Genomic DNA, 22972 nt, shown 5'->3' on the forward strand with positions numbered 1-22972 from the left:
GGAGATGTACTTGAAATGACTCGTTATAGCCAGGAAAATAACAGTTTGCTTCAATATCAGTACACTTCACTTTATTTCAACAGGTTAAGCCAGTCTACATCAATATTGATGTCACTGGAGTCATTGTCAGTTAACTGAATTCACATAAGTACCAAAGACATGGGAATAAAACTTGGCTAAAAAGTCCGTCATTGGTCTGGTATATGCACTGATGCTTTTACACCATATAAGTTCATAAAAAATATGTTGATGTGGAAGGACTCGCAATAAGTCTATTTTAAATGTTCTTATGGATGTTAGTGTGTTTAACTAAGAGTCCTTGGAGAATGACTATGAGATCCCGTCATAAGGTAAACATCTGGGCCAAAGTCAACTCATGATAGTAAATAAAACTGTAAATGGTTTATATGCAATTGGAATTGAATATATTAATTCAGCCTAGAGTGGATACATATAAATGGAGAGTGTGCCTGGTCCTACTGTTACTAAAATGTCGTTCCTTTGAGGTATTTCCACAGTGTGACAACAAAGGCCGCTGCCTCTACACACTGTGGTCTCTGTGGACACCGGAAGTGCCTCTACGAGCTACCGCTGCCACGGTTTGAGCTTGTCCTTACTGCGAACACGAGCGATGTCTTACCCGCGCTTCATCAGCCGTCTGTGTAAACACGAGCAGGATGCGTACGAAACCAAGGTGGCAGCGGCCGAGTTTTACAGGCTCAACAGAGTCCCGGAGCAGATAGAGCGAGCTCTGAACGAGCTGTTCCTCCACAAGCCCGCAGACCTCCACGGTTACCTGGTATGAGCTGCTAATGCTAATCACACAGCTCATCTAACCTCTGTGGTTAAAACTCTGCGTGTTTGTGTGTTTTTTTCTTCCATTAAAGAGAGCTCAAATTAACCGGAAGCAGTTCCAGCAGATCCACAGCAATATTCTAACGGTATCAGACAATTTCTAATACAGGACTTACTTTTACTTTAGCTACTTTGAGGTTTCACAGGGGGCGCTGGAGAGCCCCTTTGCCCGCCCTTGTCCCCGCCCCTTTAGACATACACATGCGCGAGTTCCAGACCCACTAAGAAAAGGAAAGTAAATAAAACAAATTATTCGAAAGTATTCGTATTAACGTCATCTGGGCTGAAAATGAATGTCAGTACTCAAACAAATACAACACTACGGCAGCACTGTACATCTGTGCCCAGATGAAGGTCAAACAAAAGCTTTTAAGGGACAGTTCACCGAAAAATGAAAGTTGACTCATTATCTTGATTATCTTCAAATGTTAAAAAAACACAAAATGCCTCAATGCTCCTGTGGTTTCATCCGAGTGTCCTTAAGCACCGACGTTCAAATCCAACTAGAAAAGGTGTCATGTACACCAGGTTTTTAGCCTAAATGTCCGCTACAGGAAGTAGCGATGCTACCGCGTGCCCTTGGGCGAGAGCTTGTGCGGTGTGTGCGTGGGAACGTATACACGGCTCTAGAGGACATTTAGGTGGAAGATTGTTTTCTATTTCATGGAGGTTGGAAAGAAAGTATAAAGTTAAAATGTATAGAAAGAAGTCAAAGTTAATCAGTGAAAGAACGAAATCAAACGATGATATTGTTTTGTTTAGTCAATAAAGTCAGTATGTCGAGAGTAAAGTTAAAATGTGGAAGGACTGACAGCTATGTGAGCTGCCCCTCTCCATCTTTCTAAGCTAGTGTGGTTTTTCCTTCTGAACAGTTTTTTGCACTGGTTACCTCACTGATTAGGCTACCACAGTGTTTATGTGCCAAAAGAGAAAGAACTTCCTTGTTACTAAAACAGATTCTGATTAGGAAAATACCTCTCTGTAACTTTGTTTGAGTTAGTCGCAAAACTCGATACAGATCACACCTTTTAGACATTGTAGATGTAGAAACCTCAAAACTTGTGAATGATGAAAAACCTTTTAGTTTTTTTGTGATACATTTAAAGATTCATAGTCATCTCTGACAACACCCAGTTAAACTCTGTAACTCCCCTAGCATTGTATTTGTTGGGACAGTCTTGAATTTTCTCAAAACAAAACAAATCATCCACCACATTGTTGTATATTTAATCATAACCACCAGGACAATGATGCCACAGTGTCCACTTTGTGTGCAAAGATTTTCTTCTTGACTAATTACAGGAGCTAAAGTAATTGAAGGCAGAATGTGGGTTCCACTCCCCCCAATGTGGAAGTTAAAAATGTCGTTTTCATCACTTTAGGCAAATTACTTCACAAACCTTTCTACACCACCAAGGATAAACAGGCTGAAGGGACGGGAAGTTTATGATACAAGAGGACAACTGTCTATTGAGGTGGAGGTCTTCTGCATCGTCCGCAACATGGAGAAGGTAAAACTCAGCCTTTTGGCTACAGATTAGTCAAGCTCTAGATTAATGTAATATCCGCAGATGAACTGTTGAAATGATATTTGTTTAAACATCCCTGACTGACGATCTAATGCTCATGTGCCAGATTCTGGATATTCAGTTCAGTGTACTCATTCAGCATGAGGAGGGAACCAATAGAGATTAAACAAAGGAGATGAGATTCATTAGTGATGTGCTGATGGTTTGAAGTGACACTGAGGGGCCTCATCAAACATGCAGGAGGTGCTGATGTGACCAGGCAGCTGGAAGCAAGAAGTGAGGGAAGAAGGTAGCAATCAAAAACAGGGCATGACCCTTGACCCCTGTCTTTTCAGTTTTTTTACAGTATCACAGGAGGCAGAAAGATGAGATGTGACACTGACATCACAGTGAGGTCACAGAGGGCACAGATGGGGGGGCTTAGCCAATGTGCCCAGCGGCATACATGCTTTTACCAGACAGTGTTCCTTAAAGCTATAATGTCACTGTCAGGAGCTGTCGGCCAGTAATATTTAAACACCAGAGTCACGATAGATAAAACCTAATGTTTTGAAATGTCATGATAAAAAGGAAGCAAGATTGGACAACAGAAATAAGATGGCAATCTAAAGAAAGCTTGTTATCTCAAGCTGACCTGATGTGAGTTTATCTGATAGATGTTTTTAAGCTCTGAGGGAGATGAGTAAGTTGATATTGATCCATTGTAAACCATTAAAGACAGACCACAATATATTATCTTAAAGGTCTTAAGACAATGCTAAGACCGTGTCAGATCCCACCAGATTTAGAGCCCTTTGAGCAATTACCATTTTTAAGACTTTCTTGTGAGTTTGTGTTGCATTTCATTTTGCATGACAAAAATATTTGGGTTGTTAACAGAAATTATGAGCAGAATACAATAAGAGTCAATCCACTACAACCTAAACACACAAGAGGTGCTGTTTTAATCATTTTTCTTCAACAAAGAATTAAGCTTTTTGTTATGAAGTAAACAGAACCTACATTAGCTGCTCTCTGGCATCATGGAGAGGTCCACTGTCAGTCGTCAGCATGAACAGTTGTGCCCTAAGAAGAGGCTGTGGAGAGTGGGGGGGGGGTGTTGTGAATGATGATAGATGGGGAGGAGATAGCATATAGATAGATACGCCTCTTCTAACCAAACTGCTGGATCCATGTCAGGTGGCGGTGACTGTGTCAGTACAAGTCATGTTAAACTTTATTTATAAAGCCTAATATCACCAATCACAAATTGGCCTCAAGGGGCTTTGAGAATCTGTAGAGCATATGGCTGACAGGAAAACAACTCCCCCTACAAACCTTTAATTCAAGGATGGAAAGACATGCAATGCAATAGATGTGTCTAAGGACCAGAAGAACATATCAAATTGTAAGCATGAATGAAGAATAGGAGGTTGAGACAGTTCCAGGTTCTGCCAACAGAAGAGCCACATGACCTCCTGTCCACTATGAAGACCTGGACCGAGGACAGAATACACAAACACACAAGAGGCAAAACCAAGCACATTATTAACACAGCTAGGAGAAGAACACAGAAGGTGTTGGGGGTGGGGTGGGGTGGGGTGGGGGGGGGGGGGGGGGGGGGGGGTTAACGATTGAGCCTGGGACTTATGGAGGACAAAGATCCGCCAAGTTCCCAGGACGTCCAATGGTCCAGCAGAGCCTTAATGAAAGGACAGGACAGGGGAGAGAAAAAAGAGGAACTGAGAGACACAAAGACCACTGCCTGGATGCTCATGTGCTTGTGGGAATAAACACATTGATCGTCAGAAACGTGTAGTGGGTTTCAGATAATTCACATTAATTCAGTTCCAGGTTTATTTTGCAGTATTAATATTCATTTCTGGATCACAAGTGAGTGTAGTGTTGGTGTGTGGAGGTTGAGAGGATGTAATTCATAAGGCTCTTTCTTCTCTTCTTGTTCAGAGCATGTGCTCAGCTGCTGTCTCCAGCCACTTTGGACCTGAAGAGACATCTGAGGACTGGAAGGCAAAGTGTCAGGAGAGGGCTGACCATGTGATGACTGCCGTCCAGTGGGTCAATGAACCTTTCAACAATATGCTGCAGGGCCAGAACCCCTGTGACCAATCAGAAGTTGATCAGGCACTCAGGTACTGCTCAACTGAGTTACCCTGCTTTTCTGGAGGTTCAGATATTAAAAATAGAACTTTGGTTTTTCAACCATCTCTAGATAGTCCACAGATTAAATTTAGCATTTTTAACAAAGATTTCTACTGTTCATGTCAAAAACTATCATCATTGACGTACAGGAAAAAAAAGCATGATGGGAAAATACTTCCCTGGTTTCAGGTCTCTTCCCTGATGAAACTTTGAGTTTCCATTGTCGCGTCACAAAAAACTCAACTAGAAACCTAACCATTAGATTTCTTGAACATAGATTGTCCAACTAATAGTTTGTCACAATATTGTGTAATTCACTCATTAAGATCATAAACTACAAGGAAGACAAATACACATTAATATAAAAGTTTGCCTTTTTAGTGCATTAAGATCCAACGGGGTCACATGTGCCTTGTGTTGACATCCTGGAATGGGGTCACGCAGAAGTTAATGCTTTGCACTTGCAGCCACATCAAATCATCATTATGTATTGAGCTCCCCTTGTGTCTCAAGACCCAATAGAAAAGCTTGATGAGTTACCTTGGGGGTTGGTGTGAACAATGCCATAATAGATTCAAATTTTGAATCACAAAGAGTGGAGACATTTCAAGTATATCACATCTTCCATTTGTTGTATACTCTAATACTTTTAGATAGAAAGAGTTGTACTTTATTATCTTAGATAGAGTACTTTATTAATCCTAGTGGGGAAAACATTGCATTTATTGGGTATTCTATGAGTAGGACCAAACTGACACCTACATGAGCTCTACAACCATCTAGTTTTGATTCAAGCACAGGGATCCGGATTAATGCTGCAGTTTTATGAAATGGTTCTGTATATGTTACATAGAAATATGTACACGTATGTGTATATAATCTTTAACCTGACACATCACATGGTTTGTGACACAGAGTCATGTGGGCAGGAATCTGTTTAGCAAAGGGTAGGCACTTTCAAAAAAGACTAGGCGGGTGATTGGATGAACCGTCTGTCAATCACATCTATCACGGTTGCTGAAGTCAGTCAGAAGGAGAATGAAAACATGTTTTTGTCAAAGGAAAGCCTTCAGTGTTATTCTTTGCTCTTATTTTAATGAAGAAACACTCAAGTTCTGATGCATCTGATGCTAAAGCAGCATCGATACTTAACTCTTTAGGGAGCCGTCATTATTGTTGACGAACAATTGATTCTTGCTAGTGTCACACCCAAGACCTGCCCATAGCTGCCAGTAGCTCCTCTCTCACAGGACACCGATTGGTTTCAAACACAAGCAAATCATTTGGAGCCTGGAAAGATGGATTTTCCAGTTGCCTCACAAGGTTGTATAACCTTCGTTTAATCAGGAAATTTCCGTGAGACCAAGATCTCTTTTAACAAGAGCAGTAATACAGAGATAGGACACACAACAGAACAGTCACACACAGAGATGCTCAGTTTTGTCTGTTTGTTTCCACGTTCAGTATTTGCTGGTGGGTTTTTGAAGAAGTAACCTGGCAGCATTTCACCGCGGAGGACTTCTCTGATGAACAGCAGTTATTATTCATCAAGGTTCCGTTTATGGTGTAGTGTGGTAGCTCCAGTACTGAAAAAATAAAAAAAATATAGTATGTAGTTCTCTTGTTGTTGCTAGTGGATCGAGTGGCATGAGCGTTCAAGATATCTTCATGGCCATGCACAGACATGATGGTTCATACCACTCTGCTGTTCCTGATAGAACAGTGATGCTGGATTCAAACCAACAAACACACAAACAATTGATTGAATGATTATACATTTAGGAAATAAACATTGTGAATGCAAGTGGCCGTTATGAGTTTCCCCCATCGGATTTCTGGACTAAGCCTTAGAGATAGGGCGAGGAGTTCAGAGATCTAGAGAGAGCTCTGAGTAGAATCACTGCTCCTTCACGTGGTAAGGTGACAGGTCAGGTGCTTCAGTTATCGGATCAGGATGCCTCCTGGGTGCCTACCTTCGGAGGTTTACCTGGCAGGCCCAACTTGGGGGAGACCCTGGGATAGACCCAAAACTTGATGGGATTACATATCCCATCTGGCCTGGGAACACCTTGAGATCTGCCAGGAAGAGCAGGAAAGCATGGCTGGGAATAGGGGCATCTGGAATACTTGGCCAGTTACCTCCACGGCGTATAAATGAGATGTGTAATGTGGACATGGCTTCAGTTGAAGAGCCATGTACATGCATGACTGTGTCAGCTGCATAAAAATGGATATTATGATTCCGAGCTGGAGTAATTCAATTGTTGACCTAGATTGTAATTGATAACAGACCTTGTGTGATCTCCTTAGTTATTGTGAGTGAGTGAGGTTGACCTGAGAACATCAGATGAGATCACCTGTGTTCCACGCAGGTGACATACATGTAGGTGCCACAAGTATTCTGGAGCAAATGTATTTGGTGTGTTATTTTGTTGTGCTTCATGAACAGATCTGCCATCTTTTCAAGCTTGTTCATGTGGCCCAAAATATAACTTTGTCTTCTGTAATTTGGCACAGCAACTTCTTCATGGCGCGCTACCTGGAGGAGAAAGAGATCCGCGACAGGGAAAAGGAGATGATTCCTTCACCCAGTGAGTCTGAGGTGGTGCTTCCTTCTGAAACGCCTTCAAAGACTAAAGACAAAAAGAGTCCCGATAAAGGTAGGGAGCTTACTAGTTGTGAGATGGTACAGCGGAAGAATTAAAATCATTGATCAATGATTTCTCCAGTTCCTCAATCATGCACCAGCAGCCATTTACTTAACCTAATCAAGCTTGCGTGTTTTCCTCTGAAAGGGATCCTCTATCCTGTAGACTTTCTATCTGTACTCTGTTGTTGAAGTAATTCATGTTGCACTTTATATTACTCTGCTGAAAATCATGTTTAATATCTTGCCTAAGCCATGGATGACAATGACCCTTTTACTTTTACATTTACATTTACATTGACAACCGCGGGACAAAAGTCAAGCTTCAGTACAGTGGGAGACCTTGATGTTTGATTGCATCAGAAATCAGTTACAGCATAATGTTGTGTTTAGTTGTTTAAAAATATAGTTTCACATTTCAAAAGTAATTTTCTGTATCGAGGCCAGCACCTTACTGGTGATGGTTTATGCCTAAATGATCAATATACTGTCTTAGAGAACAATATATCCACTTTGATCTCTGTGGTGAACCTTCGTCCTCTCTACCCTGCCCCTCACTGATCTTATTTCATGTAAATAAAGGGGACCTAATCATATCAATAGACTGGACAAGCATGCAAACTAATTGTCGCAACACTATTCTACTGAAGCCGATTTACATAGTAAAAGCCCTCTGTAATTTGCATTTTTCAAAGATCTAAAAGGATTGTTCTGTATCTGCAGGGAATGACAGCATGTTTGTGAGAGTTCATAGAGATTCAAGTTTTTAATTTGGCCTAAAAAAACTGTCTCTAAGATCCCAATTTTTAAACTTTGGGAATAAACATCCTGTTGAGAGATAACACAGAAGGATAACATTTTATTATGAGCAAAGAGTCTTGGTGCAGCGACCAATTGAATATGTAACCTTGTTGCTACTGTCTCATCAGCTGCGTCAGGTTTTGCATTCATGAATTTGTTCTTTGATCACTGTTATAGACACCAGATAAACCTCAGGAGCTTCAGTTAATGTTCACATCAGATATCAGAATGGACACAATTCAGTGACTTCAGCTAAGTATTCCTGAAACTTCCGATTAGTTCACACTCAACAGTCTCTGAAGTTTTTACTCTGAATGGAGAGAAAAACAAGCATCCAGTGAGCAGCAGTTGAGTGTTGATGAGACATGTCAGAGGACAATGGTCAGACTGACAGAAAGACGACAGTAACTCAGATAACCACTCTTTACAACTGAGGAGAACAGAGAAGCATCAGAATGAACAACAACCTTGAGCCCACGTCAGGTTCCACTCCTGTCAGCCAGGAACAGAAATGTGAGGCTGCAGTGACACCGACTCACCAACACTGGACAGTTGAAGACTGAAACATGTGGCCTGGTCTGATGACTGTGGATTTCTGATGAGGCTGCAGGTGTAGAGTCACAGTCTGGAGTCAACATCATGAGTCCATGGAGTCAACCTGCCTTGTGTCAACAGTCCATTTCTTGACAAACCTTGGGAAGACATAGTCACTGTGGTTTCTGGTTTGCTCTGGTTTTTGAATGTGCCTGAGTTTCTGTGTTTCATTTAAGCCCCCCCCCCCCCCCCGCATCTGACTTTCAGGTAAAAAGAACAGTGCAGAGAAGCCGTTCCCTCCAGCTGAGCCACCAGAACCAGTTCTGCCTGGAAGCATGGCCATAGGGTCAGTGTCTCTGGCTGTTGCCAGAACTGGGGCTCAGTTACAGGGCATCCCTCTCTACAAGTACATAGCCGCTCTAAAGGCCCGAGAGGTTAGATCACAAACAGCACAAACATGCGTATTTATGCAAACAATACATACACAAACATATTGGGAGCAACATGTGTCTTAACATATTTCATTCAGACTCCTGCACAGTTTCATATCCCCATCGCTCTGGTTACCTTGCTGAGCTGTGGGAAGGCTTCTCCTGGAAAACTGAGTTTACTGGAGGAAGTCATCCTGATCCCCAAAGCAGGACAACGAGTCAAACAGGTGCTCACCACTCGACACTCAGTGCAGCTGTGCCATGTTCTGTCTTCGGCCCACTCCCTCTAAGTGATGGCTGTTGGTATAGACTCAGCTGTATAAAGTTGTCTCTTTCTTTGTTCATGCTATGACATGGTATATATTTAGTGAGGCTACATTCAGTTTTCTCTTGAGCATTAATAAAATGCACTGAACTGTAAACTTGCTCCCCAGATCATCACAATGACCCTTGAGTTACAGAAGGAGATGATGAGAATAATGAACACTTCAGCAAAAGCCGGGGTGAGGGACATTGCTATTGATTCACTGTGAGAATTGCAACTGAGTTCACACAGGCTTTATGATGCAGAGAATGAAAAAAGCTGGAGGCAGGACTCAAAACTTTCTGTGATGGAGCGTTCCTAAAAGATATACACAAAGAAGGTTATTTCTAAGTGATTTCCATGGCTAATGTTCAAATTAACTCAGGTATGCAGGCCTGGAAATGCTTATTAAAACATTCAATACTTCTATCTGCCTTTTCTTTCACGCAGCATTTGTACTATATACACAGATTTATCTTCTCCATTGTTCAGCGACCCCTGGCACCGATATTCACAACACAGTGCAGAGGACTTCACCCCACTTTTAATAACCTTGAAATGACAACCGTTTCTTTCAAACCTATGAATAAACAGTCTATTGTCATTCACATGCAGCTTCAGCCAAGCCATTTTCTAACAGATGATGTAACGAGCACTCTAGGTTAATTTATTTATTACAGATGTGTAAAAGTACAATGCATAAATGTTGACTTGGTGAACCATGTGTATCTTCTCCAAGGTCGTTCAGTCTATTCTGCATGACAGTGGAGCGCCGGGTGTGAGCTTCGAGAGACCTGAGCAGCCTCTGGACCTCATCACTGAAGCCTGCGCTAGCCTCGGACTGAAACTGGGAACAGAGATCCATTTAGCAGTGAACTGTGCCGCCCGTGAGCTAATTGACTATGTAAGTTGAATGTCACCGGCTTCATGTGCATCATCATGTCTATGTGCATACAGCCAAAGATCTCAGGTCACATATAAATCCAGGATAGTATAATTACTGCAGATAGAGAGAGAACCAGCAATGGAGGAAATGATATTTCTTTTCTCCACTCTTCATGTCAGTCTAAAGGAAGGTATGAAATTTCCACTGGAGTTTTGAAGTCTCCAGATGAATTAGTGGACGTGTACCAGTCCCTCAACAAGAAATATCCAGCAGTGGTAGCCTTCATCAATCCATTTAGGACAGAGGTAAGTTTGTTATCTCATCATTGTTTCATCCATTGTATTATTTGATTTCAATCAAATTGATGGTGAAGTTTCTTCTGGCATGGCTGTAGTACGATGAAAACTAGTTTGCAACCAGGAGTTAACATCACAGCGAGCCGTTGACATGTGACAGGTTAGTTTTAGGGCATCTGCTGCTTTATTTACTTGCAGTTCCTCCTTTGTAAGGTACTCCCCGGTTTACTTTGAAAAGGACATTTAACACCACATCTGATCTTATCAGTGTCACAATCACATTTTTTGTCTTTTCAGCTTAAATCACACTTTCATGAATTACCATTATCATAACAAGGGCTCTATGTAGACCCAATGGAACTCTCAGTATTTAGGTTTATTTTCTTGACTGGTGTTAATGTTGTCTCTGTGTGTATGTGTATGATGATTTGTACACCCAGCTCACTTCACTCAAATGTCCATCCTTGTTCTTGTGCCCTGTAAGGACAAAGAGCAGTGGGAGAAGCTGAACAACCTGATCGGAGACACGTGTGCGCTGCTCTTGGACATCAGTAATGAGTCAAAGGCCCCGCCCCCTCCGGGAGTCAGCGGCCGCATCTTAAAACACGTTCACGAGACGACAGTCAGTGATTTGATCTGCATCGCATCAGAGCGCCAAGGTAACACATCCACTCAGGTGTGGCAGAGAAAATCTGCAGAACCACTTCTCAAGGGGAAGATAGTACTCAGCTGTAAATGAGTCAAATACTATTGAACTCAACAACCACAATAGAATAATACAAGAAAGAGAATTCTTTGAATTTCCAACTCTGCTCTTATAACATATAAGAGTCATGGAAGTGGAACAAAGACGGGCACATCTGCTGTTTCAAGCTTTCCCTTACCATCACCAGAGCAGGTACATGTGCCATAAAACATCAGCTAATACACATGCAACACAGAGCATTATTAAAATGTGTGTATATATATATATATGATAAATTCACGTTAAGTCAAATGTAATTAGTAATATTTCACATTTAGGTTGCATGTTTCCTTTTGTTAGATGTGTGTGAAAGGAATGCAGCCTTACAATCAGAAAACCAGGTCCCCCATCAAAGTCCTCAGAACAACCAGGTGGTCTATATAAAGAGACAGAACCCTTCTGCTTCCTGGTGTTTAACTTCCTTCACATCCCCAACGCTGTCCTGCCTTCACTTATTACAGACATAACTTAATTCAGTGCATGTTTGAATTCTGTGTGGATTGATGATCATTTTGCTGTGTATCCTCGCAGGTCTGGAGCTCAGAGATCCACTGTCAGTCTGGGTTATGCTTTATGCTGTATGTTATCACTGCAATCGTTTTAATTACTTGATGGGAATTTCTGTTGAAGCCATACCTGAGCTGCTTAGGTATAATCCTCTCAAGGAAAAGGCACTTATATATTCTATAGGCACATGTGAATACTGGATACTTATAACAAACGTAATCTAACCCAGTGGAGGCTTTGTCTGATTGGCAATTTTAAAACTGCCATGAATGTAATAGATTACTTAATGTACCCTCTTCTTGGCTGAACCTTGAATTTCCTCACATGCAGTGTTTTCCATGGGTTTATGGAGACATCATCAGAATCCGAATCAGGTTTTGTTGCCAAGCAGGTTTACACATACAAGGAATTTGCTGTGGTGTGTTGGTGCAAGTATAAATATAGAAAATATTATTAAAAAAATAAGTACTATAAGAACCAGGGGAGGAATTGTGCAATATGTACAGTCATAGAGTCCGTTATTTGCCATGGGAAGTCAAAGTGTCAAAGTGTCCCAGTCCCAGGCAGCGACCTCAGTGCAGTTCAGGGTTAGGGTCCCAGGCCTTGCTGGTGAGGCCAGCAGCAGTCCACCTGCTTATCCCACACACTCATGGTTCCACTAGAATATTGTGCAGTGTTTTGTTACTGCCCTAGTTCTCACTCACCACACAGGCAAACTCTAGATCAGGGACATGGGTTGTTTTGATTGAGGGAGCTCTCACAGAATCAGAACAGCAAAGCTGATTGTGTTTGGGGGAACAAATCAAATAAACATATCAAGGGAGGATTTATCAAAAATACCATAAGGACGGGGTTGGCTTGGTGGGGGGGGGGGGGGGGGGCTTGATGCCAGCTTGATGCCATCAGCAGAGTAACAGTGTCCTGTTAGAATGACTAAATATGATTGGACATTACTTGTTAACTGGAAGCTGAGTTGCTGATAGCGACATGTGAATGAAGCAGATAAAGCAGGACTTCAGTGGCTGAGTCTCCACAGGTTCTTCATTTCAAAATCATTCATCTTTTCCACATGTGAAACATTGCGTCTCTGGTGGATTGTTATCAATTCTAATTGCATTTGTGTGTGTGTGTGTGTGTCTTCACCTGTTGCCCTGCAGGTTCAGTGTTGATGGGAACAACATGCAATGAGCCCTGCACCTACGACTCCTTATCAGATATAGTGAGTTTATTCTTTTATTTTGTGTCACACACACACACATACACGCACAACAATAATAATAATAATAATAATGTATTGACTTAAAATATGAGAACAATGTTGACAGTGTGAGAACCATTGAAACACCTGAATGTGCAGCTCTCTGCTTTGTAAAGGTTTATATTATATTAATATAATGATACAGTAATATATTAATATTAATATTTTATTCGTATTAACTGTCCTGTTTTCACTCTCACTGCTCTCATAATGCCACACCAGCTATTTTCAGAAAATGTTTAAAAACACACTTTCCATGACACCTGCTCAGCAGCAAACAGACACAGACCAGTTGTTGAACAGTTGAGCAAAACCAGGATCAACCATCATCCAGCAATTGCATTTGCATGCACATGTACATATGTATACATGTGGACAGTGCTCTCTGTGAGCACCACTCTGAGATTCTGCTCCATGTTGAGCTGCACATTCACGCTGTCAATCTGTTCTACCACATCACAACGGCTCTGGATTCACACCTGGTGACGGGACACAGACTCACTGGCATGTTCAGGAAAAAAACACTTGATGACAACGACAACATTTAGTTTTGTCCTGTTTTGTGTCTTCATCAAGTAAAAAACAAGATGTTGTGTCACAGTTGTAATCAGTAAAGCTTTTTTGTGAGCATCTATTCAGTGTGCGTCACAGCGGTTTCCGTCTCGCAGTGTGCTGCTCTTCTCCTCCCTCAGGCTGTGGGTCTGGGGCTGGACTATGTCAAACTGGGAGGTCTGAGCGGTGCTGAGAGGATGACTAAATACAACCGGCTGGTTTGTATAGAGGAAGAACTGGACCAACAAGGAATCCTGGGTGGGTTTTCTATGCTCCTCCCTCATCGTTCTTTTTTTTTAGCTGGACAGAGAAAAAGGAGACCAGACAAAGAGAGAGAGAGAGAGAGAGCACATATCTCTCTCTCTGTGTGTGTGTGTGTGTGTGTGTGTGCGTGTGTGTGTGCGTGTGCGTGTGTGTAAAAGGAAATGTGTGAGGAATCATACAAACGTGTATTTGTGTGTGTGTGTATGTGTGGGAGAATGAAAAGCCCTACCTTGGATCTGTTAATTGGCTGCCTAATTACACACTGGGACAAATACTTTCCCAGTCATCATTTCCAAATGATAGATGCAGGCAGGAGCAGCGGAGAGTTAATGAGAGAAGACTACATGTGTGTATCCAGCTCTGATCAAAAAAACAACTGTATTTATCCTGTTTGCTGCTGTTTGTTGTTTGTGTTGAAATGACGTGCTGCAGCCCGGAGTGGGCCGAGGTGCAGAAAGAGACTCAGTGTGCTTCAGCTGCAGCAGCGGGGACATGATTTCAGTCCCGTTATGTGAAGCATCTGTGTTCCTCCTTTTGTCCTCTCACTTCATTTCATTATTTTGTCTTGTCAGTCTCCAAGGAGAAGCACCCCCCTCCACTGTTTGCTGGAAAACCACAGAAGGAGTCCACTGCTGCGGGCAGAGCTCTGTCAGAGGAGGCCTGAGGCAACACAGCTCGCAGGAGAACACGACTGATAAACCCACCACATTATATTTAACTTTCATCACCCAATTCTGCTGTGATCACTGGGTCACAGGTCAGGATTTCACTTCTAATAAACATGATTAAGTGCATCAGTTATAGTGTTACTATTCTCTTTAAATCAAAACGAGGCTATTCAGAGACAGACTGAGAGGGCAAACGCAACCTTCAACAAAGCGGCTTTTAAAACCCCTAAACATCTCGTCACCACTTCAGGTTTGAGCCACTGTAGACTGCAGCTCCTTCCACAAACAGGTCTGCTTTCAGGTCACAATCAACCATCTCCATAAACACATCCAAATATAGCAGCACTCAGCAGCCACAACACACGAGCCTTCACTATTCACTACAATGGAGACAGGAGAGAGCCACTGATGGAGCTCATCATTTCATTTCACCACTTTAATTTTAAGCATGTTTTTTTAATGAATAATGTTTGAATCTTTTCATTACATTTTTTTCCCTAAAATTTTTTTTATTTTGTATTACTGTAAGGAAAAAAAAGTAAATCCTAAATATTAATATTACTAAAATATTTGTGTATATTTTGAACATTTAATTTGAGTAAGCGTGCCGTTGTCCTCTGAATCAGACCCCCGACATTATTGACTGATGAGCCATTAAAAGAAGTCCACCTATGTCTGTATACATCCGTAATCAGAGCAAGCAAAGTGATTCTTAACGTTTCAGATTGTTTTATTCCGAGAGCAGCCGAAGTCAAATTGCTCAAATCACGAGAAAAAAAAAGTTTGAGATGTTTAGGTCTTTTTCTGATTTCCTCTTCTGTTAATGGTGTCGCTGTCCCTCTGAGGGGAGGGTCCCGAGTCCTGCCCCTGCGTTGGGACCTACGATCTAGATTAAATGTGAAATTGAAAACACTCCAATGATTCAGATGAATTTTATCATTTTTAAACTCTACAAGTCAGGGTCACCCATCGTGCTCATTCATAAGGGACTTAAGTGAGTGACAGTCACACACAGAAAGGCCCCTTCGCTGCTGGTCAACACCGTGGACGAGCCCCTCTCGCAGCTCATTGGCTTGTGGAGGAAACGATTCTGTCAGTGTGTAAAAACAGCAGAGGAGCTACGGCTCTGCACAGACAAAAAAGGCGCTTGTATGTAGGAGCTTCCTCGGTGCTATGCGTACAGGCCACACTACGTCTGCATCCACGTGTCGGCCAAGTCAGTTATCCTCGCGGTTCATATTAAACAGACCATAGCCCTGCTCACTATACAACAGTCCTGCTGAGCTTGTTTCTGCTGGAAGTGAAAATATAGACTGAGGATGTAAAGAAAGAAAATGTTCTTTAAAAGACGTGCTTCATTTTAGTCATCACATCTTATATTTTGATTATGTCGAGGTAATTCAATTCAATCGCTTCGTCTTCTATAATTTTCATGAAAAAAGAAATTACACATTGTATTTCATTGAATTGGTTTCTCGATTTGCCGGCAGCTTACACTCCGCACTGCTGTAAAAGTGTGTGAGTGAAGACAACCTCTAATCAATGAAACGTGCAGACACAGACTGAGGCCGGGCGCACAGCAGCGTCTCAACAGAGGCTCCCTGGCAAGGCAATTACTGTGTTTGGGAAAATAAATGAAATGACTAACAAAATAGGTCAAATTAAGTGTTTCCCAGACACACTAAAAGGACCTCCCTAATTGCTGGTCCCCGAAGGGACCAAAATACAAAAACAACAAAACATCATATTGTATCGGCCCGATGATGACAGAAAAGACGCTGACAATAGGTTGCGGTGGCGAAGAAGACGCTGGGGAAGAAAAGGACACAGCATGGTTCGTGTAATTACATGTTTTGCCTCGATCGGCAGCGAGCGCATCGTCTGTCAGTCACCGTCAACATGTCCGGCAGCTGGAGCAGATGGTGGAGGAAGGAATTGAGCCGCTCATTGACTTTGTTTCTTGCCGAGGGAAGAGGCACACTCCCATCCCTCCTCCTAGGATTCAAACAGACATTGTATGTTGCCATACTATTGAGTTATGCCACGATGGCCTCGACAAGAAGAACCTCATTGGATATGGAGGATATGAGGAGAGACAAATCAATAGGAAGGCCTTCTCTTCTTTCTTCATTCTACTCCTACTGAAGCACTGACACTTTATCCTCCAACATGTCATCGAAGAAAATTCACACATCCTCGTGCTACTTCTCTCACGACAAAACAGGAGGACGCAAAGCCACATATGCTCTGTGCACAGGGGATTAGTTTAATCCCTTCACACGCCATTTCCTGTTCCTACTGTTGTGACTAAATCTGCGTTTAAATAAAGTTAGCATCTTTGAACAGCGCTGCTGATGAATCCTGTTAGAGCCACAATGGCATTTCCTCCATGCTCTGTTAAAGGGGAACCGGGAGCTGGAAATTGCACCTCAGTGCTAAATGAAGCCTAAAGCTTTAATTAAGAGCAGCACACAGAGTGACGGATGCTGGCCGCCGCTCACAGCTCTCAGGTTTCAGCCCCTCACTCGAGGAGGTGTCTGGGAAATCTCGACAGGTGCTGAGGTGAAACAAAACGAGATGAGAGCGGCCCAGCATTGTGGTTAAATCGCCAGCATTCACTGTGACTTTGAAAGGGCAAAGGCGGATCCTCGGCTCGTTACCTGACTCACGGCCTCTAATCACGGAGGCTTAGAGGTGAAATCCACTGGGAAGTCACTCCAACACTGTTGCTAAACCGACAGTGGTGACGCCTTCTCCTCTCCTGCTGCAATGCTGAGGAGACTTTATTAAACGTGTGCAACAGAATCTAGAGAAATGAAAATCGTAAAAAATCAAGGTCAATTTTATTCACTCGGAATCAAACTCAAGTTTCTTACATTACCATCACAGGTAGCCCCAGTGGGACATCATGCACTGCAGCTAAATCTGATACAGACACGACTGTCAGAGAGAGTGGAGCCGGTTCGACTTCAGGGGGAGGTTGTAGATTATAAAAGAAGTAGAAAATGAAATTAAACAAGTGTAGGAGACACAGAGTGTCACAGAGAAATGACAGGAAATCCCCATAAATCACTTACACCACAGCAGGAAGAGACGAAAATTCAAATTGTAAAATTCATCTCTCTAGTGACTTGATTGAAATGAAGCTGTGGAATCAATTAAAAGACAGAAACAATCACCTGCCAATAAAGTTGAGCTCAAAAAGCTCTTTTTTTAACCAATATTTTGAAACAACTTAATAGTGAGATCTTGCTGGGGCTCCTTGGACGTGGGTGACATCTCTATTCTGCTGAATCAAATAAACAAAAGAACAAATACCTCATGAATGACTTGTGATAACTTTGCATAGGTGTTCATCTTTTAACCCACTAAACCTACATTCTTGCTGAATCACATGCTTCTCACTGGTAACTGTACCGACATGTGGGTTTGAGCAGGTTGGTTAAAGATCAACATCTAAGTGAGATGTGCGAGGGCTGGCGTGTCCTCTCTCCTCCAGAGCAGGTTGTGTGCTGCAGGGAGGAGGCAGGGCCCTACATAAAATGGTGGCCTAAGAAGGCTGAGGGGTGTAAGTGTGAGTGAGGGGAGCAGAGGAAACCAAATCTGCCACTGTGGCCTGTAATTGCTCACTAGGTGGCTACAAGGTTAACACTTGTCTAGACAGAGCCATTCACGCACACATTCTGCTTTGGCAAAAGCTCAAGGCTGAAAAAGCTGCTTCACTGTTCCTCGCACTGCAAACAATGAGCTGGGCTTTCCCTTCGGTGTGAGAAAAAGAGCTGAACCGACCCGGAGAAGGTGGTTTGTTACGCACGCCCTTCATTTCAATGAAATCTAACGGCCTCAGTGGAAATCAATGAAACATCTGTGCCCTCAGTCCACATGCTACCTGACCTCCGTCTCCATTCTGCACGTCTGCTCTCGTTTGTCTCCTTCTGAGGTGGAACTTCACTTAGAACCCATCTGACTGTATCACTGACTCCTCCTGATACAGTCACATGACTTCAAATGTGAAACTGACTGTATAGGGCGGCGCTATATGACCAAAATCTTGATAGACAGTAGAGCATTATCTAAAGCAATCTGTCATTTCTATATATTGTAACATCGCTCAGCCCAAACAGACGGTAAAATAAAATGCTTGACATTGATTCTGCATCGCGTCCATCACCCACATCCAGTCTTTATTTCTGTGATACTCTTGTCCGGGCCGACCTCAGCCTGGTGGCACTGTCACACCGCAGGGGGGGGGGTAGAATTGAGACCTGCACAAAGAGACAAACACACTGACCCAATCAGTGTTGTCTCTTTTTAATCAAAAGACAGAAGAGATGTATGCCAAAAATAACCAGATAAACTGTGTGCATGCACATTACTCACTGCTAACTTCACTTTATAGATAACCATCAACTTGACAATGTTCACACAGTATTGTACTTCACTCACTGCTTCATATTTGACTTGTTGTGTTTGTATGTCCTGAAACTCTGAGGCATCTGTGCAACAATTTGTGTTTTCTATAACACCTAAAGGTAGCTGTTCATGTTCATCACTTTGTGGATATAAATGTATGAATATTCATTTCAACTGAAGTGAAACTAAACCCATGATCATCACAGAATCTAACTTCAAATCATGCCTTCACCATCTGTCACCATCCGTTCTCATAAATCTTAGCTTTTTTTGTGGGAAGTGTTGTGCACGTTTCAAACCTTATATTCCGCATTGTGTTTTTAATTTTGCTCAAATAAAATCATGTTGGTATCAGTATTTATTTGTGCTGATATGTGCTAATATGAAAACTTTTATTTTACATATTAAACAATGAAGGAGAAAATACCCATTTATGTTTGTATTATACATAAATATGTTTGTTTTCCTAATTCAAGATCTAAATATTTGGCTGTAAACCAAAAGCTCCGTTTGACTTCAGACCAGAAACTACAGATGGACTAACCAGTCAGTGATTGAGGAGCAGTAATGGACCTGGTGGATGCACCTCAGAGAGTTTCATGTGAACGAGATGAAACTTACTGGTGTCGGGTGGAGACTCCACTGCGTCCCGTCGCCGTAGCAGGATCCTCCGCAGCTCCTCGTCGGGGTTTGTTGACGGAGGTGCTGCCTTCGGTTGAGGGGAGGCTCTATTGAAATTCCCCTGGAGGGTTTGAACAAAGCATACACACAGAGGCCTGGTTAGCGAACAGAGCGTATAGATGGAAGTAGATCTTATTAAACCAGACTTTAACTGGGGTGGATGCATCTCTCATAGTCTGACACTTCGTCCTGTGTGTCTGGTGTTGCAGTAAAACTTTTTCTTCAGTAAAATATCTGACTACTGGATTTTATGTTATTTTAACATCACATGCACCTCTCTACTCCTGAGTAAATACAGTTGAAGTTCAACAAGTAAAATAAGGTCTGTGAGGATATTTGATTGTTGATCATTACCATGATTCCTTTAAGTTCCTGAATGGCGGAATTAGAGGGCAGCCTCTGCATCTGACAAAAGGGAAATGGGAGGAAAAAGACGGGTTTGGTAAATAAGCAGCAGTCTGACCCATTATACTTATTTTGCCACAATCAGCAGAGACGAGACACTGTAGGTAAGCACGGGGCCGTTTGCTTTCTACAAGAAGCAAATGTGTCAACACACAATCATTCTGAGTCACGTCAATTTTCCCATCCTCATTATTTCTAATTACCTGGCAGAGCAGGTCCTAATGCTATCTAATTTGGCAGAGTTGTTGTGGTGGAGGAACACGCAGACTGAGATGTCTTGGCCGTATGTTGTGTTTTATCGAAACAAGAAGCTCTTAGATATTCCTGCACACTGATGGATTGAGGAGCACTGAACAAAATATGTACTGTGTATTTACTGTGTACAGGAAACTCATTCAGGCCCACGACGGCTGTCAAGAAAAAAACTTATTTACCTTTATCGGAATTAATGGAATAGTTTTATGTTTCACTGTCTCTGTGTCTGCAGGATGTGTTCTACTTTATTTAGGAGGGTTTTGGTCTTTTCTTTGTCTGCGTGACGTCTTCGGTTCCATTCAAGCAAACAGCACTTCCTGTGTTGAAGGAGATTATTTTCCCAGATCAGACACACAGGTTTCACAGCAGCAGAATGTACGGATGCTCCCTGCCACCTCATCTCTGCTGATGTCAAAAACCTCACCACAGTTTCAGATCCATCAGCCCCCTGAGAATCGAGTATAAACCTCTAGCTACTTGCAGAACTCTCACTTCACCATTGTCTCAGTGTCTCATTTCATTTATTTCACCTCACTTGACTTATTTAAGAGGCTTATTTATTCCAATTCGGTGTGCACAAACATAACAAGCCAGACGTGTATTAATTGTTATTGATTATGTAAAGTATATTCCATGAATGGAGCAGGTAACATGATGTTTTGTTTGAAGTAACAAACAACAAAACTGCCAGCAGAAGTGTCCTGCATCATGTTTCAGGCCCTGCGATTGGGTGAGAGGCTGAGTCCACCCTGCAGAGGAACTCCAGAGAATTGGGTCCGGACTTTCTCCAGAGGTTTTCTTTTCTCATGATTGAGGAAAGAGGTGGTGCAGCAGGCAGAGGCAGGAAGTAACATATTCATTCTGCTGCAGAGATCAGGTGTTTTTCTTTAACAGCACATCAACACAGGTGTCGACTCTTATCACCAGAAACTCTCTTGACATCTTTGTCTGTGTCTTCTATGTGCCTGACTCGGTTTGTTCATCCTGAGATGTTTGTATTTTTTTTGTTTTACTTTTCAGTTTTGCATCAGTCATGTGAATCATAATCAGCCCCTCCACTCGCTCGCAGTGAATCCTGCAGAGCGTCTCCTGCTGTGTTCACACATCGGCTCCTCTTGACTTTCTGTGGACTTTATGCAAAGGGTCCAGTTCTATCAGAAACTCAAGCTAGTAATCAATTTGGTTAACAATTTGTAATGATCTGTGAGAATTAAAAATCCACTGTGTACACTGCCTTAGCTGCAGGTTGGACATTGTGACGTCCAATCAAAAGAAAAGTTATATATATTTTAGATGCAAACAAGATGATGGTCTGTATGATGAGTATATATAAATCAAGTGACAATAAATTAGATTCTGAGATTTGACACCATTAATGGAAAAGTTAATAAAGATTAAACTGTTTTTAACTTTATATATAAAATAGATTATTCTCACAGTAACATAAGCACGTTACTTGAGTGAGGCACACAAATAAATGACTCAACATTGAATACACCAGTGGTTCTCAACCTTTTTTCAGTGATGTACCCCGTGTGAAATATTTTAATATTTTTTATAAGTACCTCCTAACCAGCGCAAAGCATTTTTGGTTGAAAAAAGGATGTAATACACAGCGCTGTGCCATCAGTGTCTGATTTATATACACTTATATTTTATTGAATATTTATTAAATAACTATTTTTAAAGGATTTTTGAATGGATGCTAATTTTAAATATCACGTACCCCCTGGAGTGCCTTCATGTACCCCCAGGGGTACACGTACCCCCATTTGAGAACCACTGGAATACACAATATGGTTTAGAACTAATTATATTTAAATTCATTCAAATAAATTATAAGTGGAATATGTTTAATAGTCAATACACCCAGATAAGACCTCCACATCCAGTCATGTGTGCCAGCAGCTAAGGGTTTAATAGCCAGAAACACAGCAGGTCAAAGGTCACAGGTCATGTTGGTGAAGTCACCTGTCTCCTGGCTCTGTTAGCTGACTGGCCGACCGGTCGGAGCTGAACGCCTTTCTTGATCCTCAGCATCATCTCGTCCACCGCCTGCTGCCTGACGTCCACTTCTGAACACACACACACACACACACACACACACACACACACACACACACACACACACACACACACACACACACACACACACACACACACACACACACACACACACACACACACACACACACACACACACACACACACACACACGTCATCCCTTTGCCTGCAGCTCTAGTCCTTTTCAATGGACACGCTGTATTTAGTGGCTTCTGTGACACTAAATGAGGGTCTGCCTCAGTGTGATACTGTGCCAAGAACCAAAATGAGTTTAAATGATTTTGAGAGGTGCAAGGCAACGTGTAATTCATTAGCAGTGCAATTGAAATAAAACTCATTTGGATGTGAAAGCGTAAAAATGACACCAGCCCGTGGGACCAATCAATTAAGTCTTTTTTTGGAGAAACTCCAGGGTTTCCTCTTAATTATGCCATAAATACTGACTGAACTGTATTATCCTCACTTCTGTTTTTGGCTGTAGTCATGCAACAATAGTTATTGCTGTCCCTAATTTTGTAGTATTCAAAGTATGCCTGTAGAGCTCAGAGCCGTCTTGGTGTGTGAGGTTACTGAAACTCAACAGGAATGAATTTTGACTGGTTGTAAAAACACAAACACAATTCATCAGATTTCCATCCGAGAGAAAGAGAGTTAAAAAAAGTGGCTAAGAAAAATAAAACTCTCCAATAATGCGGCCTATTGGCTAAGAAATGCGAATATTTAATTTCCTATCACAGT

The 22972-nt window shown here is 42.0% G+C and overlaps 2 protein-coding genes across 4 annotated transcripts in view; one reads left to right on the forward strand and one right to left on the reverse strand.

The window, feature by feature from the left end:
* The first annotated feature begins 563 nt into the window (after positions 1–563).
* Positions 564–14500, forward strand: eno4 (enolase 4). 2 transcript variants are annotated; one of them, XM_034609089.1, is made up of 13 exons: positions 564–799; positions 2238–2366; positions 4329–4513; positions 7041–7183; positions 8773–8939; positions 9035–9163; positions 9371–9439; positions 9980–10144; positions 10306–10431; positions 10907–11081; positions 12832–12893; positions 13625–13742; positions 14321–14500. In XM_034609089.1, exons 1-13 carry the CDS (start codon positions 632–634, stop codon positions 14410–14412), a joined length of 1728 nt encoding a protein of 575 aa, XP_034464980.1. In that variant the 5' UTR covers positions 564–631; the 3' UTR covers positions 14413–14500. The 2 variants fall into 2 exon arrangements, with proteins under 2 accessions (XP_034464980.1, XP_034464981.1); XM_034609090.1 differs by lacking the exon at positions 9371–9439.
* Positions 14501–17240: 2740 nt separating this feature from the next.
* shtn1 (shootin 1) overlaps positions 17241–22972 on the reverse strand; it is a 30839-nt gene continuing 25107 nt past the window's right edge. For both annotated transcript variants that reach the window (XM_034609092.1, XM_034609093.1), the window contains 4 exons: positions 22142–22245; positions 19865–19915; positions 19451–19571; positions 17241–18681 (listed from right to left, as the gene is read on the reverse strand). In XM_034609092.1, coding sequence (XP_034464983.1) covers positions 18650–18681; positions 19451–19571; positions 19865–19915; positions 22142–22245 — 308 coding nt within the window. In that variant the 3' untranslated portion in view covers positions 17241–18649. The remainder of the gene's footprint in view (positions 18682–19450; positions 19572–19864; positions 19916–22141; positions 22246–22972) is intronic.

Source organism: Hippoglossus hippoglossus, chromosome 15 (assembly GCF_009819705.1).
Source record: "Hippoglossus hippoglossus isolate fHipHip1 chromosome 15, fHipHip1.pri, whole genome shotgun sequence".
Lineage (NCBI taxonomy): Eukaryota > Metazoa > Chordata > Actinopteri > Pleuronectiformes > Pleuronectidae > Hippoglossus > Hippoglossus hippoglossus.

What these genes read in the sequence shown, in the direction of transcription:
- eno4 (XM_034609089.1), top strand. Translation starts at nt 632, where the DNA reads ATGTCTTACCCGCGCTTCATCAGCCGTCTGTGTAAACACGAGCAGGAT. An exon ending in TCGTCCGCAACATGGAGAAG is followed by an intron (nt 2,367 to 4,328) that starts GTAAAACTCAGC and finishes CTTCTTGTTCAG; the next exon opens with AGCATGTGCTCAGCTGCTGT. An exon ending in CAGGACAACGAGTCAAACAG is followed by an intron (nt 9,164 to 9,370) that starts GTGCTCACCACT and finishes CTTGCTCCCCAG; the next exon opens with ATCATCACAATGACCCTTGA.